Genomic DNA, 11,100 nt, shown 5'->3' with positions numbered 1-11,100 from the left:
TGATCGTCAAAAAATGGGGGGTTCCAACCCCCCCCCCCCCCTGGATTCACCACTGGTAGTATAATCAGCCGAAATGAAAACCCCTTTGTATCTAAGAGATGAAATTGGGCATAAAATACAATTAAATGGCATGTGAAAAATAGATCATAGTCACCTACAATTTGCTGTAATTGCTATAATTCCCTAGACGGTCTTTAAACAAAGTTATAAAACTATTGGAGGCTTAGCTTTCAAGATCAGAACCTTATATATTAATCATTATATATTAATTATTGATTACAAAATATAGGTCAGAGTGACCCATTTTGTAGGATGCTGCTATACTCTCCTAGATGTATATTTACACCAAGTTAGACACATGAAGGCTTATTTGTATCCGAGATGTGGAAATGTAGAGCGGCACCCTTTTTTTAATTGACAGCTGTCTTACATGCAACTTCAAATACTACATGAGGGTCTGGATGGGTTTTACAAATGAGAACAAATTGCTTCGCAGTTGGGGCAAAATTGGACACAATATTCGCGCTTGATACCGGTCTGAATTTGGATTGTAACTAAATATTTAACACATAATAGGTTTCTGACACAGGATAACTGTAGAATAAAAGAACTTAGAATTGGTTATATGATTTGAATTAATATTTCAATTTTTTGCTTTTGTGCAAAACACTATGCTGTTGTGAATTGTCCCCCCTCCCCAAAAAAAAAAATTTGACCCCCTCCCCCCCTTTTTTTTTGGCAAAAAAAAAAATACTTGAAGAAATTCTCTTTTTAATTTCTGAAATCTCTCACAATTTCCTTTTTTACCCCCCCCCCCCCCCCCCCTTTTTTCCCCAAAAAAATTCTTTCCCTGAAGATTCAAATTTCCAATGGAGTTTGCAACCATAATTACCCATTTAAATACATCATAAAAATCTTAAAATAGAAAATGACAAACATAATCATGGCTAAAATTAATATTCCTTAATCAGCATTTTTAAATAGTAACTTCAAAAAATAAATTGACAGCTAATCACCTCAAGACAATACAACATTTCTTTATACATAATTTAAAAGCAGTGTAAGGGAGGTAATCCAAACATAACATTGTACTTTTTTTTTATTTGTCCACTAACAAGGAAACCCTTGTTTTTCCCACTTTTTTGCCCCTAATTCCTAAACGGTTTGAGCCATGACACCCCAAAACCAATCCTAACCATCCCTTTGTGGCATGGAAACTTGTGGTATAATTTCAGAGAGATCCATACACCGTTCCACAAGTTATTGTCTGGAAACTAGAAAAATGCTTATTTCTGCCCCTTAAACTGTTAGGACTTCAACCCCCAAAATCAATCCCAACCTTCCTTTTGTGGTTATAAACCTTGTGTTTAAATTTCATACATTTCTATTTACATTTACTAAAGTTATTGTCCGGAAACCAAATGTCTTCGGACGACGCTGACGATGACGACGTGATACCAATATACGACAGCAAAATTTTTGCGGTCGTATAAAAAAGGGCCAAATCTATAGAAAACTAGACTAAACAAATAAAGAATAGAGAAAAATAGGGTAAAAATATAAAGAATAGAGAATAATGAGGTGCTGAAATATGAAGAATAGAGAATAATGGGCAAAATAAACAAAGAAAAATGATTTTAAATATTAAAGAATAGAAAAAAATGGTCTAAAATATTAAAGTTTAAAGAAATGAAGGACCCCAATCAAGACCCTCTTTTATGCCGACATACTCTCTAGATAAATCCTTACACTAAGCATATGAAATTTGAACTTAGATATCAACTTTATACAAGTCAGAGCGACCTACTCATTGCTACTATACTACCCTAAATACATCATTACACTATTTAAATGACTGTTGGTCACTTAGTGCCCAAATCTTAATTTGGCATAAAACTAAATATGATTTTAACAAAAATCAAATCCACTGAACCCTGTAAAATAGGTCATGTAGATGTAGCTTCACCTTGTTGCACATGATGAGTCTCTGAACAATGACATGGACATTTGTATTTCTAATTTCAAATCATTTAAGAGCTGTAGTGCACTCTTTATTATTATGCTTTATTTCTTCATGTTTGCATGATTAAGTAATATTTCATTAAGTATTCTTTTGAAAAATCATGCATCATTCAGATTTATTTACCATGTCACAATGACAAATATGACATGTTTTGTGCTTCTTGTGTTCTTTTGATGAAAATACTAACAGACTAAGCGTCAATATTGCAACACTTATTTCCGTAAACAGGCTAATAAACACATTAAATCCAAAACTATAAAGACAAAATCTTACATTGTCATGTGCCATGTTGTATCAAATTCGTACTTCAGCAATTACGTAACATTTGCTGTCTTGTATCATTGAACAAAAATGATTGATATACCGACAAAATTTGCCATCCCCACATGATGATGATCACAGTTCCCATATGTGGCATTAAGACATTTTGATGAAGAAATTAAATGAAATAGAAGGTGCAAAAGTATATCATGAGAGTAGGATTTGATGAAAGTTTCACAAAATTCTGTCAAGCGGTTAAACGGAAGTTGTGGATACAATAGTAGGACAGAAGTAACCAAATATCATTTGTATATCATATATCTCTCAATGACAAAAAACCCCAACATTTCCTTACCTACTAAACAGAAACCTAAATTATGTTTTGATGCTTCCACTGACAATATAAAATTCCTGTAACTGATACATGACTGAAAATTTAAAGACACTAAAATATAACTCTGGGTGTATGACCTTATACTCTGTATTTAGTTGAGATGTGAGCCTCTTGAAGCAACAGGAACTCGGTGGCCGAGTGGTCTAAGTAGTAGAACTACTGTATCACTAGCCTGTCAACACTGAGGTTGTGAGTTCAAATCCCGCACAGGGCAAGTGCACTCGACTCCATTCTCAATTGACTAGGATTGTCAGTTTTTCTACCGAAGGTCGGTGGTTCTCTCCGGGCACTCCGCCTTCCTCCATCAATAAAAACTTACCTCCACGAAATGGCACAATAGTGTTGAAAGTGGCTTTAAACACCAACCAATCAATCAATCAATCTTGCAGCAACTGTAAATCAAATATCAATGGTTTTTCAGAAGAATGTTTTCCAAGCTTAAGGCCATTAGTTTTTCCTGTTTGAATTGTTTTACATTTGCCTTTTCGGGACCTTTTATAGCTGACTTTTTGGTATGGGTTTTGCTCATTGTTGAAGGCCTTACTGTGACCTACAGTTGTTCACTTCCATGTCATTTGGTCTCTGTTGGAGAGTTGTCTCATTGGCAATCATACCACATCTTCTTATTTTTATATTAACAGATACCCAAAATAAGTTGCAAGAAATTTAACATACATGTATATCTTACTTTTTGATTTTATAACATTTGAAAAAGGAAAAAAAACCTGCTTGAAGAAATTCAAATTATATTAAAATTCAATACAATTTCTTAATTTTTAATTGATTAATCATATTCATTGTAACTAGAAAACTTCTTGCCCTCTTTTTGCTTTTGCTCCCAACCTAATTCCAACTCTTCTTGTGTAAGGTGTGGGAATTTCTTCATCAATTTCTCCTGATATTTTCGTTTAGCTTTTTTCAATTGATATTCTTCTTCCAATTGTTTCTCATTGTATAATTTCAAATATTTAAACATCCATTTCTCGTATTTTGGATGGAGTAATTGGTACTCAGGATTTTCAGACTTTGGAACCAAATGCTCTTTTTCTGTTCGATCTTCTATCATTCCTAGAAAGTTCATGACCTTTCTAACCTTGGGATCGCCTGTTTCACCTGTCTCCAACATATTAATTGCCCGCTCTCTTTCTTGAATAACTTCCACTATGTTTCTCATTGATTCATCAACCTGAAAAAAAGTTTTTTTAACTATAAAATGATGTTCTGATATAAAAATAAGGAGATGTGGTAGGATAACCAATGAAACAACTTTCAACCAGTGTTTAAATAAGTGGATATAAGCAATTATAGGTCACAGTACAGCTTTCAACAGTGACAAAAACCCATACCATATAGTTGGCTATAAAAGGTCACAACATGATAAATTGTGAAACAATTCAAACGATGAAAATGCATTACTGTAAATTCAGAAATTATTGCGTGCATTTATTATTGCGATTTTTCAAGAATGGACAAAAATGTGAGATCAATTATTTCTATATCATAAAAATCTGCATACAGATATATGTAACAGACATCAGAATACAAGTTCTTATTATCAGTCAGAGCTCTGACATAAACAAGTCAGAATTTTGTGACTTGTGGAAGTCAGAATATTTTGTGTCATGAGTTACCTCCCATCATTTTGAAACAAAAATTGACTTCTACAAGTCAAATGAAATATTATGCAATTATTTCCTCAAAACAAAAATTCAAAAATTTTGACTTCTACAAGTCAGAAACAAACCTAAAATGTCAACCTTTTTGGGCATATGCACCCATATTTAAAAGTTGAGCATCCACATGACATTGTTAAAAATGCTTTCCACAAACATTTTTTTATCAACAAAAATATGAAAAAGACCCTAAAAAGACGGAATTATATGAAATTAACCATTTTATGTTAGTATGTATTTGTGGATTTACTTGAAAACCAGCACGAAAAAGATAGATTTTGGTATTGTTATGTATCATACAAATATTCATGGTAACTTACTGAAAAGGTTTGCTACAAATCTTAAAATACTAAAACTTCACAATCCACTGAACATAATATGACCTGAATAAGTAGGGCATATTCTGACTTTATAAAGTCTAAAACTGCTATTACTCCTTTGTAAAAATGCATAATCTAACTTGCACAAGTCTTGACAATTCTGACTTGTCTATGTCAGAGCTCTGACTGATTATTGCGATAATCATCCAGTCACATTATTCGCATTACCGGTAATAAAAACCTCGCAATAATTTCTGAATTTACAGTATATGGCCTTCCAAAAGAACATTTTGATTGGAGCCCAATGATGAATCTTAAGTAAACAAAATGCATGTCTGGTGTACCAGGTTTTAAGCCAGCTGGTATCTTTGATGAATTTTCTTATATCTTATGAGTGTCCCTCACATTGCGTAATGATTTTCATATTAAAATACTTGTGAACCTCATCTCTCAATCTTCAATATCTTTTCCTGTCAAAGTTTTCATAGGAAAAGATACTCTATAACTAAAATTGTTATGGATTTGGAAATAACAATGTATATTTTTCTCTACAGATTTTAAATAATGTGTGTGTTGCCTGCTTTCTCAAAATAAAATAAACAGAAATGGTGAAGTCATTGTTTTAAGTGGTGTAGGGGGGGGGGGGGGGCCAATATCACTCAAATCAGAAATTAAAAAATCTGGTGCATGATGTCATGTTCTGCTGGAGAATCTTTGGAAGTTTGGTTAATTCTGTCTTGAATGTTGAAGGAAAGCTGTTGGAGTACAGACGACACAAACTATTTACCCCTATAACATTAAAAATATATGAGTAAAAATTATTCATATTCAGAAGAATTTGTATTGAAAACTCACCACACTTTTCTCTCCAACTCTCTCTCTCTCGTGTTCAGACTGTCTTACTCTCTATCTTGTATTCGTATATTTAAAAAAAAAAAATTTCCTTAGAAAGATGTATTGATAAGATAATACCAATAGGTTTATATATTATATATTGCTATTACATTTGTGTATATTATGTTGTAAATTGGAAGTTATAAATAAAATAAATAAAAAAAAAAAAAAATATTCATAACTGTCTAAAGTATGGTATGCACATCAGTACCCTTCATGTGTTGCGGTCAGATGGATTTACTGGTGGACAGTCCAGTGGTTACTAGACCTGCTTTGGCTCTTTGGCAATTTAAGTCTAAAAATAATTTGAGATACCTTCCACTTTCTTTCAGGATTAGGGACTGTGAGGACATCATCATCATATATCTGTTCCATAGTAAACAACATATTTCTCTCCTTTATTAAGACATACCTGAAATAGTGCAAGAAAACAAAACACAAGGATTAAACTGTACCCAATAAATCAATTCATGTAACTATAATTGTAATTATATATATAAAGCAAACAAATTCATGAATCATCCACAATCCACTGTGAAATATCACCACCATGACAAAGAATGATTTTTTACTGAATTACCTTTTAGTGTTCTGCACTTAATCTAAGATTTGATTTGATTTTTGGTGTTTTAACGCCACTTTTAAGCACCGCTTTTGGGCTATTTCGTGGCGGCCAGTTTTTATTGGTGGAGGAAGCCGGAGTGCCCGGAGAAAACCACCGACCTTCGATAGGAAAACTGACAATCCTAGTCAATTAAGATTGGAGTCGAGTGCACCCGCACAAGCAGGGTTCGAACTCACAACCTCAGTGTTGACTGGCTAACTACTTAGACCACTCGGCCACCAAGGCCCCCTTAATCTAAGAACAAAACCTTCAAATATCAAGTCATCTTCTTTAAATTAACTGTATTTCGTTCCTCAATGATCTTCAACTTTGTACTTTATATGGCCTTTTAGGGATGTTTGCTACTCTATTTCAAAATAACAAGCTTTTTAAAAGACAGTCATAAGTTGATAGTATATAAATAAACTAAAAATGCAGAAAAAATGAAGGGTCAGTGTGTTTGTTTTTGAGATATAAGCCACTGAAAATTTGGCAGGGAAATAATTCTCTCTAGATTTTTCGTACATTTAACATTATCACCTGTTTTCTTTCAAAAACGATGAAAAAGTAACAAGGATTTTATAAGATTTTCAAAGATGATATTTTAAACTATATGTAATCATATTATGGAGAGAAAAGTAAGGGTTAGTGGGCAAAAATTTGTAATGGCACTACATGGATAAAACCAGAGAATTCTGAATATCTGGCAAAAATTCAAAAACAAGAGGAGCGAACATCCTTAACATTTTTGATTTGAGCGTCACTGATGAGTCTTAGGTTGACAAAACCAGCTGCTGACACACAAAATTATAAGCCTGGTATCCCTGATGAGTTTTTTGAAAATTATTGTTGCTATTTTTATCAAAACAAGATTTAATATTTCTTAATATTATTAGCTTGTCATGATGGCTTCGGTTAAAATTAATAATTTAATATCAAACATTTGGATATTTTTTAAAAACCTAGCACCAAACTTTTGCAATGTCACAAAACAAAGATATACATTTTCCTGTTAAAGATAAGTTGAAGATACTAAAGAGATTGACATCTCAATGACAAGAAACAAAACACAACATAAAAATCTAAAAGATTGAGCAAAATGAACCCCACCAAAAACTAGGAGTGATCTCAGGTGCTCCTGGAGGATTAGCAGATCCAGCTCCACATGTGACACATGTCGTGTTACGTCTATAAGTTATATCAAGAGTTTAGGCATCAAATAATAGCAGATTGTTAATTGACTCTTATCTAACCCTCATACATCACCAAATTTGTAAACCATGGGTCATGTAAATTTTAACACACACAAGGAAAGCAAGTGAAAAATCACTTTTTTGTAGATATAAAAGGGTCTGGATGGGGGTCCTTCAATTCTATATTCTTTAATTTTTAAGGTCATTTTCCTTTATTCTTTACATTTTTTGCCAATTATTCTCTATTCTTTATATTTTAGCACCCCATTATTTCCTATTTTTCTATATTCTTTACTTTTTGGGCCCATTTTTTTCAGCAGTATTCGCCCATTATTCTCTATTATGTAAACCCCATCCAGACCCTAATATAAGGAAGTACAGGTATATCTATGATGAAATTCTACACACCATAATTTATGTAAATCTTCATTGCTCTTTATTCTCAATTCCTCTATCTTCCATGGTCGACCTGTAAAAGAAAGTGATTGTCACAAAACTGAATCTATGAAATACAAATGTATAATAAGATTTTAATTACCAAATATTTTAATAGTCAGATGATATGATTTTGAAATCTTTTTTTTTTTTAGGAGATGTTGATTTAAATGTTTAACTTCACCTAAATCTCTGTTTGGTTATAGCTTGAAAATGTCTATAACTGTCAAAACAATGTTATGATACTTTAAACTAGTTTCCTGTTCTTTATTTGTTTGAGGTGAAACAGTCTTTTGTTTTTTGGGGGGGTTATTTGAATAGCACTGATCTTTTTCATTGTCACATTTTGGAAGAAAATTTTTGATTAAATAGTTTTTTGTTTATTTTGTCCAGTGGCAAATATTTTATGCATATTTAGAACAAGAAAAATTAATTCAACTGCCAATTTCTGCAAAGAAGGTCAATTAGGATGAAGGGTTGGGAGATCTAGACACCAACTGGAAAAAGTGGACATGTAAGAAAGTTGGCAAATATTTTGCTTTGCAATTAACATGATTAAGGAGACAATTTTTTTTATTTACAAAAGAGGGCAGAAAATACAAATTCAAACTCATAAGTTGAAGACAAACTGACAACACCATTGCAAAAATAAAAAAAACAAAATAAGACAAAAAGACAAAAAGACAAACAACAGTCTACAAATCACAACATACAATGACATAGAAATCTAAATACTGAGCAACAGAAACCTTGGCAAAAACCAGATGCAAGTGTGGCTCTTTTAACACTTATAATCTTTGCCACAGATCTAGAGAATAAAGCTTGAAATCATTTCAGTATCAATTCTCAACAAAATGTGATTTGATGATGATCTAAGGGAATTCAGAAACAAAACTGGACAACAGAAAACATCAAACAAGGTATGAAGCATCCAGGCCTTCTACCTTCTGAAATATAAAGCTTTCTTCAAATAGTTTACGCTGCCGTCCCCGGAAACTAATACCTATGTCTGGCATTCTGCGACCAAAGTCGCAGGCGAAACAAAAAAGGTTTAAATACCACAATAATGTAAAATGTATTACCTATAGGATTTTCTACACAGAAAACAACATATACATAGTTACCCGTTTTAACTTCTTTTTCTTTCCAATTAGCCTTGTCATCAAAAAATTCCATTAAATCATAATTCTTACTTGATGTATGAAAACTGGAACATGTTATACACCTAAAATTATATAACATGTACAAATAGTCTGTAATTCAATAAAAAGAAAAAGATAGAATATGTAAAGGTACGAGAGATTGGCACTTTTCATGATATTGTTTGGTTGATATAACACTGAACTTAACTATACGTAATCTTCAATGTTATGTCATTGTTAATTGTAATTGGTATCAGGTACATGTACTTCCTGCCCTAAACCAATCCGGCTTGAACTCAATCCAGCCCAAGACGTTCCGGCTCCATAATAAAATAATGAGTAATTACTATAAAAGTTGGAGAGTTTTTGTGAAGTATTTGATACACATTATCGCTATCTATTCCAATACAGATAAGATCTGAAATTACACAACTTTTCAATGACATCACAATCCAGTTGAAGCTATCTGGGGCCCTGTTTGAACAATGTATTGTGCATAAAACTTTTAAAAGAGACATCTTTACACCATCGTAAACACTTCAAACAAAGCATTTTCATGACTTTAAGTTGTGTTTTAAAGAAATGGATCATGATCTATCAAAATTTCAAAATGTTCACTTTCTAAATTTTTTCCTTCCTCAGCTCATAACTGATGACCTATGTTTTTTCGACACTTGACCCAAACAGGACGTTGTCTAAGTGAATATTTTTTCCAGACTGGACTAAATAGCGATAAGGTGTATTCATGAGGTTGAGTGGCAATTTGCACATGTAAAAAATTGAATAAATTTCAATGATAAGACAAAAACTTATTAGGAACAATATCAACAAGTAATTAAACTGTTTAACGAAGGGATTCGGCGAATCAAACAATATTTCTCAATTTACCTTATGTAGTTTTTATAGCTTTAAAAGAAAATAGTTTGTGTGCATTAGCATGGGGATCAGCTGGGGTTTATAAACCAATTGTTAGTACACCAGTTGAAAATATTATTAAGATCAAAGTCATATGAACGCTGATTAATGTTGATTTGTGATTGCACTAACTTCTGTAATTTATAATTCTATTACAATTCTGCATACCTCATATTCTTGTTATAATAACTTCTAATAACATCGTTTAATATCAATGCTATATATATACAGCATAATCATCACTACTCATTTAAGATGATAAAATGATTTTAATACTAATATTTTACGCTAAAAAAATAATATATATGACATGTATGATATGAAATCTAAATATCAATATTTAACATGTTTAAATTAAATAAAACAATTCCTCTAACAAAAATTGTATATTTTAATGAGCATCAACATGATCAAAGGCACACTTTTTGATCATCCACCTTTGCTATTGTTCATAAAATTCATTAATATTGTAAATGTAGTGTGTTTTCTTATACAGACTTTGTCGTCTTCTCATTGTCTACCCAAGTTCTGGGATATTGGACAAACTTACCCATGTACGTAACTATGTCAATATAAACAAGATGTTTATTTAGAATACATATGGTTGAACACAATTTACATACAATAAATATACAAATATGGTGGCAGCCATTCTACTTGTCATTGTAAAAGATCCTTAATTTCAAATCCAAACAGAAGACTGCCGTGAACAGAGTGAGTGACGTCATATTTATAGTTTCTAGCGACAAGCCAGGCCGGGATGTCAGGCACATGCAAGAAACAGGAAGTAACCTGAAAAGAATACCTACATGGCCAGACTCAGGAGAAATAGTTACGAAACTATAAATATACTAACTTTAACTAATTTCCATGTGCTTGAAATTTTTACCCCTTGTAAATATATTTTTAATGGGGTCGAATCATCTTAGGGCCGAAACGACTCGGGACAGATCGATATGGGCAAGATCGACATGAAAGCGTTGTGAAACTGTATTTATACCAGAAGAAGAAGAACTGAACTGAACTTAACTTCTGTCCTGAAGCAAACTATTTTTTTTAGAAATTATTCGTACTTGTCACATATAGTCGGTCTCTTGTATGGAATATAAAAAGCTGAGGTAGGGTAAAGTCTAACAATGGGTGATGATTTCTGAATTATTTGCCTAGTTGCAGTACTAAGTGTTCTGATGTTTATATATGTCAAAGACATTTTTTCATTTCTTATTTTCGTCAATGTCAAACAAAC

At 32.3% G+C, this 11,100-nt stretch overlaps 1 protein-coding gene across 1 annotated transcript; it reads right to left on the bottom strand.

Annotated features, from left to right (window-relative positions):
- Positions 1 to 3,407: 3,407 nt before the first annotated feature.
- Positions 3,408 to 11,084, bottom strand: LOC127720353 (39S ribosomal protein L47, mitochondrial-like). The gene is made up of 5 exons (XM_052226933.1): positions 10,928 to 11,084; positions 8,922 to 9,022; positions 7,771 to 7,831; positions 5,881 to 5,977; positions 3,408 to 3,864 (listed from the first exon to the last, which is right to left on the bottom strand). Exons 1-5 carry the CDS (start codon positions 11,062 to 11,064, stop codon positions 3,463 to 3,465), a joined length of 798 nt encoding a protein of 265 aa, XP_052082893.1. The 5' UTR covers positions 11,065 to 11,084; the 3' UTR covers positions 3,408 to 3,462.
- Between the last annotated feature and the right edge of the window lie 16 nt (positions 11,085 to 11,100).

The sequence above is a fragment of the Mytilus californianus genome, unplaced genomic scaffold (genome assembly GCF_021869535.1).
Source record: "Mytilus californianus isolate M0D057914Y unplaced genomic scaffold, xbMytCali1.0.p SCAF_11, whole genome shotgun sequence".
Taxonomy (NCBI): domain Eukaryota; kingdom Metazoa; phylum Mollusca; class Bivalvia; order Mytilida; family Mytilidae; genus Mytilus; species Mytilus californianus.
Note: the sequence above shows the minus strand (reverse complement) of the source record. Positions and strands in the feature narration are given on the sequence as shown.